This window comes from Vipera ursinii, assembly GCF_947247035.1.
Source record: "Vipera ursinii genome assembly, chromosome: 1".
NCBI lineage: Eukaryota > Metazoa > Chordata > Lepidosauria > Squamata > Viperidae > Vipera > Vipera ursinii.
Window position 1 is genome coordinate 47,382,678 of NC_139512.1, and position 22,133 is coordinate 47,404,810.

Here is a 22,133-nt window from a genome sequence, read left to right on the forward strand (position 1 = left end):
AAAACATCTCTGCTTATAGTGGACGAAGGGCACTTTTCTAGGTAATTTGGGGCGCGGAAAGATCCCGTTCGCGCTCAGGGCTGTCGCGCAATCTCTATGGCTGTCGACTTAGCCCCACCCCCTGCGCGTCCTGGCGCCAGGAAGGCGGAAGAAGTTCGACGGGAGGAGGCGGAGGAAGACGATTTCTCGCTCCTTCTCGCGGCGCTTCTCTCCTTCTCCCCTCCGCGGCCTCCCCCTTTCTCCGGCCGCTCGCGCAGCTGCTCGGCACTCGCTATATAAAGGGCGAAACAAGCGGAGCAGACGGCTGGCGGCTGCAGCCCAAGGGCCGCCGTGTGAGGCCGGGCCGCGGGGGGGGGGGGGAAGAAGAGCGAGCGGGTGGCTTCTTCCGCGCGGGCGGGTTAGCCGGGCTGAGGAGGACGCCCCTGAGGCGAGACAGGGCGGAGGAGGAGGAGGAGGAGGCGGACAACAGCGGCGGCGGCAGCGGCGGGGAAGGGGGCCCTAGCTCGCCTCAGCCCGCTCTTGTCCGGAGGGGGGTGTTCGGGGGCGCCCTGCCTCGGGGTGTGTGTCCTACCCAGGGGTGGTGCGGGACATGGCGAGCTCGACTAACACAAACCCCGTGGTAAGGACGAGGGTTGCGCAAGGGGCTCCGAACGGGAGGGCGGCGGGTGGGTGCTCGGCTTGGGGAGGCGAGGATGGCGGGGCGGCGGCGGCGGCGGCGGGAGCAGCAGCTACAGCCTCAATTGGCGGGCTTCCGTCCCTTTCCCCCTTGTGGGGAGAGGGGAGAGGGGCGAGCGAGCGCTGGGCTCGCGGAAGAGGCGCCGCGGGGTCTGGAGGGAGCCCGCTTCGTCTCTGCGAGGGGGGCGGGGGGGCGGGGAGGGAGTCGGGGGACGCTCGGGAGTGAGGTGGCGGTTTTTCCCCGCCTTGGAGGAAAGGCCGGGGGGGGAGGGGGAGAAGCGTGCCCGGAGGTGAGGTTTCGCCCCCCTCCCCCAAGCATTTAACCTGCTACGGTAGTGGTCGAAACCGCCTCTTTCCGCAGACTGTAGGCATTGGTAACGAATGGTTGAAAAGCACCTTTTAATTCCTAGTCTGGCAGAGAACGTCTCTTCCTTCTCTTCACGCAGGGAGATGTAAGCTTTCTATCTTATCTAAATGGGGAAAGACCCTTTTGATCCGTCCGAATTTTCTTCAGGAAGCGTTTTTTTTATTTTTTATTAATAGCCCCTCTCCTTTTTCCCGCCTCCTTTTCTGTGCTTCTCTCCCTTCAGTTCTTTTAAGAGGACAGGGTCAGTATCTGAGTCTCGGTTTCACATCGGTATACAATAAGCAGTCACACGAAAAGCAAAAAAAAAAGACCTCCCGGCCCCTTTCATCTCTGTTAACTTGTTCTGCACTAAAGAAAAAACCCCCAATGAAAAATCAAATGCACTCAAAAATAAGCACCCCACCGGCCAAAAAAAAAAAAAATGAACCCCTGCTGACCAACCGAAGTCCTGATGCTGATTTGGAGGCTCTCATTTTGTGCTCTCAGATCCATCATGGCTTCCCCTTGCTTTTCTCTCTCCCTGCTCCTTGTGTTCCTCCTCCCTGTGGCTGCCCTGTTTATATAGAGCCATTGCCGCTCTCTAATATAGACTCTGCCAGGATGGGAAGGTGCTTTCCAGCCCCACGTCACCGCCTCTCCATTTAAACACCACATCAGCCTTTAAATAGGGAGAGAGCTGTGGAAAGCAGGCTGGGAGGTGCCTGCACTACACAGGCACAGACCAAAAAAAATAGCGCTGTCTTTTGTTGCTTTAGAATAGAAGCTTTCACAAGCTCTTTAAAAATTCGGGTTAGCCGGACTGTCGCATGATAAATAGCTGCTGTTTCTTGTTTTTATGTATAGGGTTATTTATTTTATTTTTGTAAATTGCGTAAAATGCGGAAGACTTTTTATTCTATCTTTTATAAAAGTTCTGTGGGGCGACTGACTGGCTGTGAGATTTTTGAATTAGGAAATTGAAACAGCATATATTACATTTTGTATTAAGATGCAGCATGTAATTATTTTTCTTGCTCTTAAAACATTTTTCACCTTTGGAATGGAATAAATTTTTATGGATCTTATTAAATTGTTCTAAATCATGCCATCTCAGTTTAATCTGGTTGAGAATTGAGCTTTAGTACAATTGCTATCAGTATAACATTGCCCTACAGCAAAATAATTTGATTTAACAGTCAAAGATGAGCATTTGAATGTAATGTATAGTTGCCATAGTCTTAATGTTTTATGTTTTAAAAAGTGAAATTCTGCTAAAAAATATGGGTTTTCCATGGAGTTTTACATTTACTTAATTTAGGTTGTTTTCACTTTTAAGGAACCTTTAATGTTTTGAAATATCACAAGAGTATATGAACATTTTCAAACAGTTATTTGTGACTTTTTAAAGCCTAAATTGTATAGGACTGTGATTGAAGATGTCATTAATGATGTCCGAGAAGTCTTTCTTGATGCAAGTGTGGATGAGCAAGTCCTTGTGGAACTTAGAACAGTAAGCTATAACTTCATGTATCTCAAATAATTCTTGCCTTTTAGCAGATGAGGGCTATAAATATGGTCACGTAAATTTTATTTTTATTTTTATTCCATTTATATCCCGCCCTTCTCCGAAGACTCAGGGCAGCTTACAAGCTTAGCAGTAGCCTTCATTCTATGTATATGCCTGCTTATTAGGGCTTTCACACACACACCCAAGCGGCATTATTACAAAGTCAGCTTAATTGCCCCCAACAATCTGGGTCCTCATTTTACCTACCTCGGAAGGATGGAAGGCTGAGTCAACCTTGAGCCTGGTGGGATGCGAACCTGCACTAATTGCAGGCAGCTGGTGTTACTTAAGGAGGCATTAGCCCACTGCTCTGGGCCTGTGAAGAACACTCTTGCCTGATCAAGGTTATTAATTAATTCAGCCATCTCTGTAAATATTATTTTTCTCTAGTCATTCCTCCATTGTGGATAGTGTCAAACCTTTCCACTTTTTGAGCATACAATAATTTTGCTGCAGTTATATATAAAAACAGTTCCATGACTTTATTCTAGTTATCTATCCATTGGTCCCAAAAGAAATGTCTCTGATTTAAGTTGTGCTTTAATCTTTTAAAATGTTCTAAATTAATGTATATATTTGTATCAAAAAAGTTTTGGCTTTTAACACATCCACCAAACATAATAAAATGTCCCTTCATGTCCAACAAAGATTCAAAACACCATTATGAATTACAGACAAGTTTTTGGTGACAAATACAATGCAAACTATGCATCATTTTATAAAGATTAAATTAGAACATAAGAGAAATTTTAATCCTTTCAACAGTCTTATTTTCCCTTTGTTCCATTTGTATATTGTAACCAAAATTTTAGCCCATTTTATATATTCACTTGTCTCATATTTCAACAAAATTATACATTTTAGCAATAAAACATTCCTCTTCAGTACATAATTTTGTTTCAAATTCACTCTTAGAATGTTAAAAAAAACATTTTTTATCCAATATGCTTCAAGTATTCCTCCATAGGAGCTCAAAACAAGCTTTTATTTCCACATTTTTCATGCAAGAGATACAAAAATAGATTAAATGGTGGTCCATACTAAGTTTTAACTACACTAAACTACCCAGCATTGGCCAAGGAAGTCAATTTTTTAAAGACATTGGTAGCATGCTACAAAGAGTCAGCTGACTAGTGATAAATTGTTTCCAATGTTACATTTTTAAATGTGTATCTATCATACATGTCAGTAAAATGAAACACAACCTAAAGTTTGTTTATAACTTACATTGTTATTTGCTCACCAGTAAATATATATATTTTTTAAAAATAAATATAGCTATGGGAAAACAAATTACTGCAATCCAAAGCTGTTGATGGATTTCATTCAGAGGAACAGCAACTTTTACTGCAAGTACAGCAACAACAGCAGCAGCAGCAGCAGCAACAACAGCAGCAGCAGCAGCAGCATTCCCATCATCACCACCACCCCCCGCAGCCACAGCAAACAGTTCAGCAACAGTCCCAGCAAGTCCTTATTCCGGCAACACAGCAAGGTAAGACTCTTTCTGAATCTTAAGAATGTTGTCGCCATTGTTCCAACCTTGTAACCAGAAGATTACTGGCACTCACCAAAAACATTTTTTAAAAATACTTTCCTAACAGTGAGATAGGTTGGTCTGGGAGAAAGTGACTGGCCCAAGTCATTACCTCATAAGCTTCCTATAAAACTCAGTTGATGTTACTGCCAAGTTTTTGTTTTATCAGTTTGATTTTAAACGTTTTAATGTAGTTTTTATGTTATTTTATTATTTGATTGGGAGCCACCCAGAGTTTGTTATAAGATGGGTGGCTATTTAAATGTTTTAAATAAATTATGTATTATTTGTAGTTTCAGTTTTTTATAGCTGTTGCCCATTTGAATTCATAAAGTGTCTCCTGAAAGCAAAATATGTCCATGTAGTATGCAGGAAAGTTGATACTATAATAGCTTTTTTCTTACATTTTCTTAAATTTAAATAACTTTAGATGAAATTCTAATTCATGGGTGAGCATCTTTTTCTCAAGATCCATTTTTTTAAATTATATTTTTGTTCCTCAAGGGATATGAATGATATTCTTATTGACGAAAGTATGTCGTTGAATGCATAGGCCAGGGGTAGGCAACCTCTGCTCTTTTATGACTCATGGACTTCAACTCCCAGAATTCCTGAGTCAGCTCTGACTCAGGAATTCTGGGAGTTGAAGTCCATGAGTCATAAAAGAGCCGAGGTTGCCTACCTCTGGCATAGGCAGCAATTTTCAGACTATTCAGGCTTTGGGTTTCCTGAGCTAAATCTGGTTGGACTTCCTTTGCGCTTCCTTGTGCAGGGAAAAGTATAGCATTCTAGGATAGGGAGAAGATGGAGCTGAAAAAGAAATATATGACCAGCCAAATTGTAGAGTTTTCATGACTGAATTATACCTCAGAGGTGAGGTTTCAATTATGAAACTAATTAATTATTGTAAGCTGTCCAGAGCTACAATATATTAAAATGGGCAGCCAATAAATTTTATACATAAATAATTTTATTCATGAAACAGCCATTTTTAACCTTGAAGTAGAATGTGCTCCAAACTGAAAATATTTTGCCCACCACTGAAAGGACAGTTATAAATTAATTACATAGACATTGAGGATTTTTGTGTTTATTACAGACTGCTTGTACTCAACTATATATTTTATATCAGAGTTTACAATATATTTAATACAAAAACCTTGTTTGAAGAGGAAGCATAATTTGTTATTAAATAAGCCTTGTAAAATGTTTTATGATGATCATAGCAGTGATTGCTTGTTTTATTCCAGCACCTCAACCTCAAGTTATTATGCCAGATTCCAAACTGATACAGCACATGAATGCATCAACCATGGTAAGAATATGTAATTCATAATGTTTTAACTGTGCATAATAAAGGGAAAGGGACGCGGTGGCTCAGTGGGTTAGGACGCTGAACTTGTCGATCGGAAGGTCGGCAGTTTGGCGGGTCGAATCCCGAGTGCCGCGTAGCAGAGTGAGCGCCTGTTACTCGTCCCAGCTTCTGCCCACCTAGCAGTTCGAAAGCACGTAAAAATGCAAGTAGAAAAATAGGGACCACTACGGTGAGAAGGTAACAGCGTTCCGTGCGCCTTTGGCGTCTAGTCATGCCGGCCACATGACCACGGAGACGTCCTCGGACAAACGCTGGCTCTTCGGCTATGAAACGGAGATGAGCACCGGCCGCTAGAGTCAGAAACGACTAGCACGCATGTGCGGGGGAACCTTTACCTTTACCTTTAATAAAGGGAAGATAACTTATGTACTAGTTCTGTTATACAATGTGTTTTCTTCCTACTTCACTATTTTACCAGGTTCAAGACTTCAACTATGTTTATTGTTAGGAATTTATTTTAACAAAACATGATTTAGATAGAATCACCTACTGCCTTCACATTCATGATCTCTTAAAAAAAAAGGCAACCATCTTGTGCCAATAGATCACTTCCATTAAAATTGGTCTCTTCTAATTGTCCTTAATACTGAAAGCAATCTATTTTACTGTTAACTGGAAAAATGTCTTAAATTATTTAAAGATGCTTCATTGATCCAAAACAAGGGAAAAATACGTTTTCGTAAGAAAATAGAATGGTTGCAAAATTTGAGAAGAAGCCCAGTTTTAAACTATCAAATTTTCTCTATTTCTTAAGTACTTTGCACTAGATTTGTGCAAAATCGGTGATAATTGCCATCACCTTTTCATACTTCTATGTAGCTAGAATTAGTTTAGGTTTTACAAGCAATAGATTTTTCAGAAAATGACAGGCGAACATTAAAAATCAGTATCTTTGCATTCATACACATGAATCCTGCTTAAGATAGGGCATTGCATTTAGGTTTGAGAGGTTCTTAGCTTTAATACTTTAAGAATTATATCAATGAACTATATTAATAGGGAGCTCTGGCCTCTACACTTTTACAACTGTGTTTGCCTATCATCTAAATTATGTTTAAAATAAATTATGAGAGCATGTAATCATGGGTGCTGTAAGCTGTTCTTTAAGCATGACCAAATCTGGATCAAATCAAGAATTAGAGATTAGGGGGTGGGGGCAGAGTTGCTGTATTTTGCATAGTGGACAACAGTGTGCATAGGCAACTTAACTTGTGCTGGGTTATGAAATACTGTTCTGTATTACTTGGATTTAAATCTATCAACAAACTGAATAAATTTCAGTTTGATTCCTAAGTTTGAAGAGAACATAAACTTTCAGTTGTTATTTCATCCACATTCTTGTACAAATGTGCACAAGAATGTATACAAAGATTTATATGATGCTCTACTTCTGGTAAGTCAATTCATTTCATTAAAATTAAGAATAGAAAATTACTTTTTAAATGAAAAATAGGAGTATGATGTATGCTGTTGAATGTGGCTTAGTTGACTAAAATTATAAGAGTAAGAAAGCATTTGGCATGTAATCTATAAATCTCTGCCTTGCTAAACCTCAGGTCTGATTTCCCTAATTTATTGGTTGAACCATTTATCTTTCAGAGTGCTGCTGCTACAGCAGCCACTTTGGCTTTGCCTGGTGGAGTTACTCCTGTTCAGCAGATACTCACAAATTCAGGTATTTTTTTAATCTTAATTTTTCACTTCAAATATTTGTATGGTTCTTCTCATTAAAATCTCAGTGAGCTTGCAACAAATTTCAAAAAGGCCATTTAAACAAACCAAATATTAGTATATGGAAAGGAAAACATAAAAATGTATGAGCCAGCTGATGTAAGCTGACTTTGGTTGATAGAGGGAGAACTATCCAAACTTAAATATCAATCTATTACAAGATAAAGATTGTATTGAAAGTTATGAATTGTAATCTACCATGCTGGTCTAGTGTAGTTGCTAGATTTTTTTTCAACTTCCCAACCTACAATAGAAAAAGAATAATTTGGCCAAAATAATCCAGGTATCTTTAATGCTTAAAGAAGGATTATAATCTGGGTTTCTCATTCCTAATCTAACACTTTCACCACTACACCACATTGGGAAAAATTTAAACTACTTTCAAAACATAATAATACTATTAAAGTAAAGATGTACATAAATCAATAAACCTGTAATGCAAGAAAAGTTTTCTTAAAGCTCAGTTTCCAAAAACATGCCTCGAAAAAGTATGCACTATTTTCAAGAATTCACATAGAATGATTAGTGAGAACATTCCAAAGTTTTAACTATTTTAAAAAGTATTCTATAATGCAAGCTTTTCATTTTTCATTAGCAGACCTTAAATCTCAGCTAATAGGAAGTATTGCATGGAACAAAATGTATAGGTGCGAAAATTAAATCCTCTTTAAATTGAAAGCAATGTATTGGATTTTTCCTGCAGACAAAGTGATAAATATAAATATCTCAGGACATAATTTGAAAACTTTGTGTTTGCTCAGAGGTTAAAATGTAGTTGAAACATAGCTGAACAACTGATCCAGATTATGGATAGTTTGTTTTTATAATCATACTGTTCAGGGAAAAGAGTTAAATGGACATGTTCATAGTGTAAAAACTGATCATTTAGTTTGACAGTGCAGGGATAGCAGTTTTTTGGTAGCCAGAATTTATACTTTTAATTTTATTTATTGTTTTTTGCTTTTGTTCTTCCACCTCCAGAATGTGATGGTGGAAGACTACTTTTTGGTATTTATATAATATACCACTGACCTTTCTGACTCCAGAGATTCTATCTTAACACTATCCTTACACTGTTGAACATATATAAGAAACTATTGTGGGAGATCATTTGGAGTGTTGAAGTGAGATGCTATTAATATGCAGATGGCACACAGCTCTACATCTCCTTACCAATTAATTGCAAGGAAGCAATTTTGAACAACTTTTAAATGTTGTGTAATTTTTATAATGGACTAGATGCAAGAAAATAGGCTGAAGTTAAATCTAGACAAGGTGGAGGTGCTGTTACTTGCACTAAAAGAGCTAGTCTGTATTCTGGGAGTATTCTGACCCTCAGTGTCTCTGGATTTGCAGATACTGCATTTAGTCAGGAGAGTGCCTGCACAATTAAGGCTATGTACCAGCTGTGATTTCCTAAAGAGATCATGCTTCCTGAGCTATGACTTCCTGAGGTGATCACCATTTACCAAGGTAGTTTTCTACACCTTGGTAATGTCACATTGTACTAGCACAACATGATTTTGCATAGGACTATTCTTGAAAGATTTACTTTGGCCATGTCATGCAAATTCATTGGAGAGGTCAATGATGCTAGGAATGGTCAGTGGATCCAGAAGAAGAAGCAAACAACTTGCTGGCTTGATATCGTCAAAGCTGATACAAAGATGAACATCCAGCTACTAAAATTAGCTGTGCTTGACTGGGTTGCATGGAGAGCACTTGCCTATAAAGTTGCCAAGATTAGGACACGACTGAATGGCTAAAACTACTAATACTCTTGAAAGAATTTGAAAAATATAGTTAGTGCAGAATGCTGAGAATGGGATGCTAACCAGGGTTCAAGATAAGATGCCTACACTGCAGAATCTGGGCTGGCTGCCATTTGTGTACTGATCAGAATTTAAATTTGGGGGGCTTCTTTTTAAACCCTAAAGTATAAGCTTGACTGACAAAGAGACTCCTATGTTTATGAAACTATCAAAATTAAATCGATAAGAGGATTTCTTTTGAAGATACCCTACATTGCCAGAGGCTCATCTGTCTGGTACAAGAGAGAGAGGCCCTTCTGTGTAACCCCAAATGGTTTACTATATAGGAAGATGCATTTGGCTCCTCCTTTTCCAGTGCATACAATTTATGCATCACATGCCTTATTCGTTCTCATCTAGTCCATTATCAAAACATTTCAAGTTTTTGAAAGCCATTCTGGAACCAGTAGTCCTCCTGTTACTACTTCCTTAAGTGAAAACATGGTAGGAGGCAGCACCATTATTGGATGGACAGTACAGGTAGTCCTCGAGTTACAAATGTAATGGAATCTGCCAATTACATTCATAACCCAAGGATTCGTAGGAGTGAATCACGTAACTTGAATGAGAAGGTAGTTAAGTGCATGTCACATACCTCAGGGTGGGGATAGACAATGGAACAGGCCACTTGCTTCAGACCACCCAAGGCCTCCCCCGATACACTGAGATACCTCATTCTCCCTCCCTGGGGTCCACACAATTGCTCCCTTCCCCATCCTGCCATGCTGGGTCACTTACCTTGTGAAGATCTGTCTCCTCTCCAACCTCTCTTGTTTCTTTTCCTGCGAGCGGTGAGAGCAAAGGGATAGCAGGATGAGCACGCCCAGCTCGTCTTCTCTGACTCACCAAGGCTGCCTGCCACTCCTGGAGCAGTGGACAGCCTCGGTAAGTCTCCAAAGGCTTCCAGGCTCGGTGCAGAAAAGTGTTTGCACGCCGAAGGGAGGTTTGGGGGAGCGAAATCACATTGCTTCAAGCCGCCCATTTCTCACACAGACTGGAAACATCTGGGTGCCCTGATCTCGTGGGACTTCAGGCACCCATTCTGTGCAAAAGCAGATGGATGTTTGAAGTTGCACGAGATCCTGACCTCCAGAAGCTTTTGGCCTCTGGCCAAAAAGTGGTTGTGCACCTAGGGGGCGCTGCTTCAAAGATCCCCAAAGAGCTTGAGGAGATCTTTGCCCTCCAGGCCTCCGTTTTCGACTGCAAAGGCTTTTTGCAAAGAGGGCAAAAGGCTTTGCAAACGAAGGGAAGTCTTCGATGTTTCAGACCTTCCCTCCATTTGCAAAGCCTTTTGCCATAGATCTCGTCCAAGCCTCTGTTTGCAGAGAACAGAGGCCTAAAGTACCGTGAGATCACACAAGATCAGTAGCAAGAGACCTTACACTACTGATCTCGCGTGATCTTGTGGTACTTTAAGCCTCCATTCTCTGCAAATGCACCGAAGGCCTGAAACACCAAAACAGGCCAAGAAACAGAAGGTTCTCTTGATCTTCGCAAGGTGAATACCACAGGCCTCGTGCCTAAGGAGACCCGGTGGGGGGAGAGGGGGGAATAGGCATGGTGAGTGCCTCTGCGGTCATTCGTAAGAGTGAATGGCTGCTGTGCTGCAACATTCGTAACCTCAGGGTTGCTGTAAGTACTTGGGGGGTTTATGTCGCAACTTCGAACTTTCGCTAAGTGAACTGATGGAACTCTGACATTACCTGCATCCCAAATTCTGATTTAAAGGATTTGCCTTTACAGAAGAAGTATGGTTATTGTTTGGAAAAGAAAATATTGCATAGATGTCAGCGAGTTTAACATGGACTTTTCTGCTATCAGTAAAAGACTATAAAATCCTGGATGCAAAGGATATTATTACAGAGGTTCTTCATGTCCCAGATGGCAGCTATTTCTCTCCATTTTTAGAACTCCCCCCCCCCCCGCCTCTGCTCTCAGAAATGGACAAAAAGAAAGTGGTTATTTAAACCTATTCCTTTTTCAGAGAAGGATTTCTGTCATTGTGTAAGTGTAGAAATTTAAATATAGAAAGTTATCAATCTTCTCCTAGATGATGGGTGGTACGCTGAGAGACCTGGGCAGGGTAGGGAGTTTGAAATTCACGTTTTATCATTTTCTGAGTTGTTAGAGCCTTAGATCTTCAGAAAAAGTAAAGCGAGTCATGACGGAGGGTGGAAGCCCAAGGGTGTGGGATCCAGTGTGACAGGAAACAGGTCCAAGTCCTCTAAGGATCCAGCCAGAGGGGAGGTAGGTCCAAGGACCCAGTGAAGCAGGATGCAGAGGTAGTAAGAACTGGCAGATTACCAAGCCAACAAATTTTGTTCTTATGACTGCGGAGACTATCCAGCTGCCATAATTTTCAATATAGATTGTAAGTCTCTACCTTCAGCGCCCTCTTGGTTATGCTATTGATATATCAGCTAGAAATAAGATTTCTCTGTTGTGCTACCCAGTCACTGGAATGTCTTCCTCCAGTTAATGGATGAAGCATATACTAACTTGTTTTTTTTTATTTGACTTTCTGTTTAAAACTTCTGATTATTTTATATTATATGAAGCCTTTGATTTTAGCTCCTGTAGATAGCCGGTGTGCAGTCATTTTCCTTTGCTTAAGTCAATAACTTAAGTATTGAACTAAGTTCCTTTTTATTACAGGCCAACTCTTCCAGGTGGTTAGAACTGCCAGCGGTGTTCAATATTTTATTCAGCCTCAGCAGCAAGTAGTTCTACAGCAGCAGGTTATACCACAAATGCAACCTGGTGGAGTTCAGTCTCCTGTTATTCAACAAGTAAGATTGCTGTTAAATAGACATTTCTAAACTTTTTTTTGTATTGTATGTCATCCATCTGGATTTTAAAAATTGCTTAATTGCAACGTAGGGAATACTGAATTTGTTTACAGGCTATAATATTGGAACTATTTTCTGCTTTCCCCTCCCTCCCCATCCCTTTTCCTATTTTCACACTGACCTAGTTGTATTTGTTTGTACCTAAGTGCTTAAACAAGCTTCTATTCTCAGTTGATACAAATAAGGCTGGTATATCAGAATAAGGATATTTAGGAGCAAAAATGGAAGAGTATAAAATGTTAAGGTACAAGAAAGTAGAATTTTGGAATATAATGAATATTTATTTTGAAGACCATAGAAAGTAAGTTCCTTTCAAAAACAATTGATTGTTAGAAGTACTTTTATGCTGCTGCAAGCATGTAGCCCCAAGTTGGGCAAAAGCAAATATGCCTACATTCATATCAGTAATAGCAAATAATAGGTAAACTATACTAACACTCATTTCTAGTCATGACTCAAGTCACTAAATATTAGTATAAGAAGTATTTAAACAGTGTCTTGACTATCAGGAGTGAGGGTACAGAGCTTGTTTTTGGTGGTAAACCATAGAAGAGGAGCTCCAGTAGAGAATGCATCTGTTTTGGTCCCCTCTTATCTCACTTCATGTGAGATGCAGACTTTCAGCATACATGTTCTTCCAGCACACATTCAGTGGGCAGATTCTCTTTGGAGTAAGCTTGGTTGCAAATTACTGTGCCCTCCATGATATAGGACTTTAAAAGGTTACCAGTGATCAAAACAGTTTCCATATTACCATTAGTTAATAGCTGTTCCCGTTAGAACACTGGTTCCCAGCCTTTCTGGCACCAAGGACCGGTTTCATAGAAGACAATTTTTCCACAGACTGGTGGGGGGGATGGTTTTGCATGCAACCTAGAACCCGTGCATGCACAGATGAAGCTTCATTTGCCCGTCACTTGTGCGGCCCAATTCCCAACATATCGCGGACTGGTACTGTTTCACAGCCTTGGGGTTGGGGATCTTTGCATTACAATGCTTACCATTGCACCTGGCCTATTACTGAAATTTCTGGAAAGTCATCAAAGCTACTTCCATTGGTAACGGGAGTGTGAGTAACCATTACTAGTACCTCCTGTTCTTGGAATGGGTACAGTGCTACTCTGAATAAATTCAGATTGCTTTATTTGCTAACAAATTGCATTGTCCAGTTGATAGTTTTGGTCCATCTTTCCTAAGTATACGCAGTTGCTTTAAAAGAGGTCACACACAGAATAACAGCAGGGAAATAGTTTCTCTTTGGTGAAGTTACTGTTAGAGTTTAGGCCTGAACTTGGGCTTGTTGATGCCTCATCTTCTGCCAGCCTGGTGAAGGTGATAAAGAAGGAAACAAGAATTGTTATTTAATTACAGTTTTATACAGATCTTGTACTACTAGTAAGTCAGTGTAGTGAATGTTGAATTCATTATGAATTAAGTGAACAGATCTATTGTACTGAGGTCTATAGGCATAAAAATGGAAAGCCAGTGGAAATAGATGCTGCGCTAGTTGATGGATCACAATAGGGTAAAATAGTTTTTTTATCATACTGTATTTAAATACAGTGGTATCTTGGTACTCAACTTCATTGAAAGTCATCGAATTTGGTACTCAACACATTTTGACTTGAAAAGTTTGTCCTGGTACTCATCATTTGTTTGGTACTCAACACACAAGCTAGAACTTCTGCTGCCTTGCAACTCACTACATTATTCCTTATGAGAAAAATTTGTTTGGTACTGATCTTTTTTGGTATTCTTCGTGCTTCCCAGAACCAATTAATGATGAATACCGAGGTTCCACTATATAGTCTTTAGACTGCAGTGTGTGAGAAATAGTATCACTTAGTACATGTGCAAAGGTTACATATCTGCAGTAGTAGAGCAAAGCTGGTACTGGAACAAAAATAGATTCCCCTCCTGCTTACCTAGTTCTATTTTGAGTAGGTCACATCTGGAATTTTGCAAACATGTTGTGGGTACAATTACTGAATGGCTGCCAAGAAATGCCTAGGCAGTTAAGAAGCCCGAAGGTAATACACTGTTCTCGGTGGAGCCCAGTTGTGTTTTTGGAAGGAAATATGCTGGAGACCACTTTACTTCGCAGCAGGCCAGTCTCCTAATATTTATTATGAAAAGAGGCAGACAGCACAGTGGGAACCCAGAAACAATCAAGTTGCCTATCCCTCTTGTGATTAGTTCTTTTCAGCTGTTACCATTACACGAAATAGAAACTTGAGAAAATAACTGGTAATCTTCCTTTATGATAACGTCACCTTATATCAATTTTTTAAAAAAATCCCATTTATATCCCACCCTTCTCCGAAGACTCAGGGTGGCTTACAATCTAAGCACAAATCAAATGTGCTTGGCAATAGCCTTCATTCTATGTAGATGCCTGCTTATTAGGGCTTTCACCACCACCCACCCCCAAGCGGCATTATTACAAAGTCATCTTAATTACCCCCAACAATCTGGGTCCTCATTTTACCTACCTCGGAAGGATGGAAGGTTGAGTCAACCTTGAGCCTTTATCAGGTGAAATGGTTACTCTAGAAAATTCTGGAATGTAAAAGTTAATTTTTGAGGTAAACCCTGAAAATGATATTTTTGTATTCAGATTCTGACATACCTTGGGATATACAAAATATCCCATGCACCAAGCTATTTGTTGCTCAGAACAACTGATTTCAACCTGACTGAAACAAGCATGGGTAGAATGTTATTGTTCCATGTTGAAGTGGCTTTTGGGAGAGGTTAAGTTAAGAGCAGGAGAGAGCCAAGGATATAAGTGGCAATTTGTTGAGGGAAGTTGCTGAGAAGATTGGTGGCTGGTTCAGATAATGGAATATTTTGATTGAGGAAATCAGTGGCAATTGAGGCTGAGAAGAGAAAGGAGAGACCCCTGGGAAGATGAGTACAGATGGGCTAATACTTCCTATGAAGGGAAGGAGAACTTTGGGGGAAGACGTAGGGTGATAGGATGTGCCACTTTCAGATACAGTTGTTGATACTGTCACAAAAAAGGAACAGATGTCCAGACCAGTATATTAGAAAGTGTTCAGCAAAGGGAAGGAATCATAAAATTTGGACTATGCTGTCTGATCTAGAGAGATGGCTGGAAAACAGTGAGTTGGGAAGGAATGATGATATGGAGCAGCCCTAGCCTAATCACACTGTTAAATCACTCTGGGAGCCTTCTAGAACAGAGGTGGCGAACCTATGGCACGGTTGCCAGAGGCAGCACTCAAAGCCCTCTCTGTGGGTACCCACGCCATGACTCGGAGGTGGCAACTGTCCCTCTTCAGCCAGCCGCCTGCTAACTTGCCAAGGTCCCACATGGCCGGATGCATCCCAGCATGGCTGGTTTCCCTCCCCCCCACCCCGGTCCCTCCTGGCGTCGCATGCTCTCCTTTTCCCAGGCACGACCCACTGCATCGCCTCCTGAGCTGTCGGCTGACCATCCATGTCAGAGGTGGCTTCTTTGAACTGTTGGCGATGGGTTGCAGAGCCCCAGAGTGTGCCGGTTGAGGGGCCGGCAGGCTGTGACTACTGACAGAAACCGTTGGCCTCCCATGCGTTCACTGGCTTCTGTGTGCAAGAGTCGATGGTGTCAGACAGCACAATGGTGTCAGACAGCAGCTGCCCCAGCCCTTGCCTTGCCCCGTGGCAATGGCATCCCCACCTTGCCTCGCCTTATCCCGCAGGATGAGCCTCCTGCCTACCGCCACACCTACCAGAGACCACCTGGATCTCCCCCAACCCTGCCCACCCCCTACAGGTGTCCCTCCCCATGAGCGACACTGAGGTGAGCACATCCACCTTGGCCACACCCACCCAGTCTTCCATTACCACCACAGCCACACCCATCCAGTAGGCCATGCCCACCTGGCACCCAGAGATAAATAAGTGGGTTTTGGGTTGCAGTTTGGGCACTCGGTCTCTAAAAGGTTCGCCATCACTGTTCTAGAGTAATTTTTCAACTAGAAGAACCAATATATTCATGGATTGAACTGCGGCCAGTCTGAAACTGGAAGAAGTTTTAGAATGTGATGATTTTTTTTCTGGGTTCAAAATATGTACAGCCATTGATAATTCATTTTTTTTTAAACCAGGTTTTGGGCCCAGTTCCTGGAGGGATCTCGCAACAGACAGGAGTGATTATTCAACCTCAGCAGATCTTATTTACAGGAAACAAAGCCCAGGTAATACCTACAACAGTGGCTGCACCTACGCCAGCGCAAGCACAGATTTCTGCAGCTGGTCAGCAACAACCTCAGCAACAACCAGCACAACCACAGGCACCTTTAATGCTGCAAGTAGATGGAGCGGGTGATACATCATCTGAAGATGAAGCAGAGAAGGAAGAATATGAGCCAGCACAATCACAGGCACTTTCAGTGCTGCAAGTGGATGGAGCAGGTGATACATCATCTGAAGAAGAGGAGGAGGAAGAGGAAGATTATGATGAGGAGGAGGAGGAAGACAAAGAAAAGGATGGAGGTGAAGATGGCCAGGTTGAGGAGGTAAATTTTGATAAGTTGTTTTATGTTATACCTGAAGAGGCATTTTAATATGTTTATTTTGGCTGAGTAAATACTAATTGCTGTTGTGGATCAATCAAACAATTAAGTCTATTTTCTTGTTATGTTATTGAAAGCTTCCCTTGCAGGTTGGAGAAATACCAGTACATTTATGGATATTTCAGGTTTCTAACAGTTATTTAGAATTTAAGAAGGCAACTCATTACTATTGAATGATTCAATGAAGTATGGAGGTAGAATTAAAATGGCTTGTCTGGAAACTTAAAGAGAAAATGTCCAATTGCATCATTCTGGGTTACAACTGCAATCATCTCAAATTGGAGGAGCTAAATATTGAAAAGAAAAATCAAAGAACCAAAATTTTTGTACAGGTAGTCTTCAATTTACAACAGTTTGTTTAGTGATTGTTCGAAGCTACTATAGCACTGGAAAAAGTGACTTATGACCTTTTTCCACCATTGTGGCATCCCCATGGTCATGTGATCAAAATTTAGACATTTGGCAACTGATTCATATTACATTTGCAATGTCCTGGGATTATGTGATCACCTTTTGCGATGTTCTGACGAGTCAATGGGGAAACTGGATTCACTTAACAACTGCAGTGATTCACTTAAGAACTGTGACAAGAAAGAGCAAAATTCACTTAACAAATGTCTCACTTAGCAACAGAAATGTTGGGCTCAATTGTGATACTAAGTTGAGGACTCTGTAATTAGAAAATTACATCTAAAATGCTGTGTTCATATTATGCAGCAATTGTTCTCAATTCTGTTGATTTACAAAATTAATCTCTTCTAGGAACCTCTGAATAGTGAAGATGATGTTAGTGATGAAGAAGGACAGGAATTATTTGACACTGAGAATGTTGTAGTGTGCCAGTATGACAAGGTAATATATAAAACCAAATGCCTTGGGTCTGCTATATGCATCTGTCCATGTACTTATTTATATTAATCTTAGCAAAGTATTTCCTGATAATTAGAATTATTTCAGTAAATAGGTAGATGAATTTATTTTTAAAATATTTAACAACTAAGAAAGTCCTCAACTGAATGACAACTGTTTAAAAACTTTGGGATCCACCTAGTACTATGTAAATATAATTCTGTGCACAGTAATGAGAATGTAGGAGAGGACCATCTTAACAGACGCGTCCAGATTTTGGTGCCACTTTCCAAGGTGCCTGTTCAGTTTCATTATTAATTTTCTGCTTCAGGCAGACTTTGGCATGCTGAATTGGTAATTTGAAAATGTTTATAAAAGTTTTGGATTTCAGAAATACTATTTTACTTTTCTATATAAAACAGTTTTAATATATTTCTATTTTAACTGTGATTTATATTACATAGCTAGGAAAGATAGGATTTATATACTTGGATGTATCTTAGTTTCCTCCTTAAGGAATTTATCTTGGAATATTTATAGTGCCTAACTTAGAACAAAGGTTTTAGATCAAGAAACATATACAACAGTGCTGTTCTGTTCACACACACACACACACACACTTACCATCTATTCACAACATACTGATTGTTGAACAAAATGTAAGATCTTTCTTGTTTTTTTATCTCATCTCCCCAGATACATAGAAGTAAGAATAAGTGGAAGTTTCACCTCAAAGATGGAATCATGAATCTTAATGGCAGAGATTATGTATTTTCCAAAGCCATTGGAGATGCAGAATGGTGAATACAGAAAATAAATTCAAAGCTAAAACAAGAAAGGTTGAGACTTGGACAGTACACTTCAACAGAAATCTCTCTGCAGACCATAAAGAAAATAGAACTAAGGTTACCAGGACAGAAGAATAGCATGGCAATGTTCACACTATTTCAAATGGGAAAATTGAGGCATTGGTGCAACTAGCTCTGTCCAACAGCTGGTTTTATATGAATACCTTAATTAACCACTTCTACCTATAGATAAAGGTAACTAGCATGTGATGCTTAATCTCCCCTTACGCTGATTTGAAGGAACTCTTCTTTTTGGTAACAGTACTATGGAAAAGGCTTACTGTGTGTTTGTGCATAAATTGTGCTGAAACGCTCCCCTGGGGAGTGGGATTGGTGAGAATCTTGCTCAGAATTGTACGTGGGATTTAGCCAATTGGTGAGGATTGAGGTGTTGAGTTCTAATTGCTATTGAGTAAACTATTTTTAAATCTCTTGTGCTGGGCCATGTATAATTTTATTGACAGTTTTAGGCCTTTTATATAAATTTTGATCCTGGTACCAAAAGATCTCATTTGTATTTTAAATTTAATAATGCTGAACGTTTTATTTAAAAGGAGGCTGTGCTTTAAAGTAGCCTATGGACGAAAGTGATAAAAATCGCCATCTCCCTTTGCTCTCTTAAGAAAAGATTCTTAAATATCCTTAAAGATTGAGCAAGTTAGTAACTTGTTTGTTGAATAGAGAATTAGAAAGCTTTTAAAAAATAATTCCACTTGTGAACATAATGTGTATTTTCCAAGGCCAAGTGAATGTGCCCTGCAAGGGACAAGAGCAGAAGTTATAGGTGACTATGCACTTTGGAAAAGGATCTAAAACTTTGAAGGAGCTTCCATTTCTCAAATCAATTGGAGAACTGAATCACACTTATTCTAATAAGTAATAATTTAATATAATCTCAAAGTATTGTTGAAGATAAATTTCTCTGTTGTAGCAATAGCGTTTGGGAATCAGGTTTTCAGCAATGCAGGCTTTCATAATGAGAAGCAAAGGGCTGAACATCAGCCATATTAAGGAAGCAACACACCTTCAAATGGTTCATTCTTGCAAGATATATATATTACACATTGTAGCCAACTATGAAAAGCAGTGAAAAAAGTCCAGGGAATGGTAAGTAAAGTAATAAGTGTGATAGTAGAAATGCCATCTTTCTTCAATACTAATGTTTTTGTTCTTAACAAAAATGAAACATTTTGAATACTAGGCAAAATTGCCAGTGCATTTAATCACCATTATTCAGTTTTCTCTTCTGTTCCCAAATTAATTTGTTTGCATTTCAATGTAAATCTTATCGGTTATTTCTGCTTGCAGGAAACCCATATTGCAATGGGCAATTTTTCTATCCCACGGTATCTCTTAAGGCTGGCCAAACATGTTAATTCTGTTGTATAATAACATTTGTAAGGCATTTGCATTTTTATACCACATAAATGTAATTGAAGGCTTCATTTTCTGGCCATATTAATTGTTCATTGAACCTGAATTTCTTTTGGGTGCAATGGAATTTTGGCTTTGGACTTGTAGATATCTTCAAGTAGCTTATTCCCACTGTGTAAAATAAATAGACATACCACTACTATACATATCAACTTTTTGATTACATTGAAATCAATTGCCATTTTCCATTAAGCCTATATGTATCTTGTGGCCACAGTATATCCTAGTCCTTTACCCTGGTTTAATATAGATTTAAAAACAATTCAGAAAAACAGCACTGTGAAACTCAAAAAAAGGCTACAGTTTTCTTTTCATTACTGAAAGTGACACTGTACAAATGGATTAACATTCTAGACATCATGGACACACACTAGCTGCTTGTCTCTAGCCTTTTATTTATTTTAAAATAATACCACAGCTTTAAAAGTGACTTTATAAATAGGTCTATATGGAAACAGACTTGATGTTTTGCAAATTTATTATGGGTATGCTTTGGTTGGATGAGGGTTTTAGTAAAAGGACCTGTGAAATTCTTCTGGAAGCCAGTCATATACCAAACTTGTGCTCTTACTTGCTTCATCAAGTGTTCCTTTTAAAAAAATCAAATAGTGTGCTTTTTAAGTTACATTTTATGGGAGCAGCTTCCTGTAGGACTATAGCTTACAAGTATTACCATACTTGAATTTTAATCATGATTTTAACAATATAATTAAGCATACCATTTTGTTAGGTTTTCACTAAAATTATCATTCCTTTGAGGGAGAGGCAGGGCAAATATTCCCATGATTAGTTCTTAAGTATTTATGAACTATTTGATTTTGTTATTTGGCTTAGAATTGAAAGTAGTTTCTGTTGGAACAGTTCAGTACCTCTGCTTTTGAAGCAATTAACGGTTTGCAAGAAGGGCTTTACTTTTAGATTTGCACAGAGAACAGGAGCACCTTTTTAACTTTAAAATGGTAAAATAGAGAAAGCAAATACTTTGGTTAGACTAATGTGAAGATTTATAGTGTAATTACACAAAGGATGAAAGTCTTGTGCCTTTGCAATCTTCAGATACTCCTGCTTTACTCCATGATTTTAGGACCATGGGTCTCCTTTAGTAAACGATACCCTACAAAGCTTCAATTGTAACCTAATATTTTGAGTCTAATCTTACTGGCTTTCTAGAATGTGCAATCAACTGAAACATCTACATTAAACATTGTCTTTTTAGAAGGTTTTAGATTGTCACAAATAATTTTATATTGGGAGTTATTTAAATTTAATGTGTAAAATATTTTCCCCCTCTAATGGCAGTCCAAGTTCTCTCTTGTTCCTATAATCACAACTTGTCTTTTGTTCTCAGTCATCTCTGTGGAAATAGATCATGAATTTACAAATATTTTCTACCCTTTTTTCAAGGGAGATTAAAATTGTAATTAAACAACACTTTCTGGGAAAAGTAGAAGATTTGTAATGATTGTTATACCCAGATTTGCAGAGATACCATTTTAAAAATGTTAACACAACTATGTTGTCATTGTCTGTATACATCAAACAGCAATAACATCCTAATCAAATTACTACTGGATAAACTGTGTAGTTCCATTACAGGAAAAAAGTTATTTGTTCACAATTATTTGCTCTTCTGCTTTAAAAAGTCTTTATTTTGATTTTTTTTTTACAAAAATCAGCAAAAGTCATTTAGAACAGATTTGATTTTAAAGAGTTTCATTGTTTAGAAAATGCTAGAATAGCTTTCCTCCTGAAATGTCCTTCCATCTGGAGGACATCCAATGGAGAAGTCTGCATTTGAATCTCTTTTATATTGTATAGTCTTAAATTACTTAAGAGATTCTAAGAAATCAAGTGTATGGGATCAGTGGGATAACAATTTTGGTTGAGCTATTCTTGATTTGTGTTTTAGGAAGACAAAAGATTTTTTTTAAGTGGAAGAATAATGGCAGGCTAGCTGCATGTGACATCACAAATTCGCTCTTTGTGTGCCTAGGGTACCAAAATAAGAGAGTGGGAAATACCCTTAGTTGCTGTTCTGAGCTACTACTGTCAACTGCTGTTGTACATATACTGTTATGTGTAAGGGGGTAAATATATTTATTATGTTTGTAAAATCTGTACAATTAAAGATCAAGGATGTTCTTCCTAAGATGTACAGGATGTGGTTCAAAGGCCATGCTTGGAATACAATTAGAAACTTAGTATTTTGATGTACTAAGACCTATTTTAAGTTTAATATTTTGCCTTTGCAAAAAAATTAAAGATGTTATTTAAAATAAGCTTGCCACTTTATTTACTATTTTGTGTATTAAAATACTTTAATGTGTATATAGCTGTGTTCACTTTATTCTAATTTAACTCCATAAATAGCATGACAAAATTGTTTTGCCATGAATGGTTAATTGGTCAAATGCAGAGAAAAGGAGTACAGGTTATTTTACCAGGTATATACTGAGCTGGAACTATATTTTATTGTGGTTAAATAAATATGGTATTATTTATTTGATTTGTATACCGCCCTTCTCCCTAAG

At 39.1% G+C, this 22,133-nt stretch overlaps 1 protein-coding gene across 1 annotated transcript; it reads left to right on the forward strand.

The window, feature by feature from the left end:
• Positions 1–414: 414 nt before the first annotated feature.
• GTF2A1 (general transcription factor IIA subunit 1) lies at positions 415–21,930 on the forward strand. The gene is made up of 9 exons (XM_083362553.1): positions 415–619; positions 2,430–2,531; positions 3,867–4,083; positions 5,376–5,440; positions 7,100–7,175; positions 11,698–11,831; positions 16,004–16,414; positions 17,234–17,323; positions 18,017–21,930. Exons 1-9 carry the CDS (start codon positions 590–592, stop codon positions 18,122–18,124), a joined length of 1,233 nt encoding a protein of 410 aa, XP_083218679.1. The 5' UTR covers positions 415–589; the 3' UTR covers positions 18,125–21,930.
• Positions 21,931–22,133: the final 203 nt, after the last annotated feature.

Excerpts from the sequence above, each read along its gene's own strand:
- GTF2A1 (XM_083362553.1), top strand. The coding sequence starts at position 590 with ATGGCGAGCTCGACTAACACAAACCCCGTG. Across the intron at positions 7,176-11,697 it reads GCAGATACTCACAAATTCAG|GCCAACTCTTCCAGGTGGTT; the intron begins GTATTTTTTTAA and ends TTTTTATTACAG. Across the intron at positions 17,324-18,016 it reads TAGTGTGCCAGTATGACAAG|ATACATAGAAGTAAGAATAA; the intron begins GTAATATATAAA and ends TCATCTCCCCAG.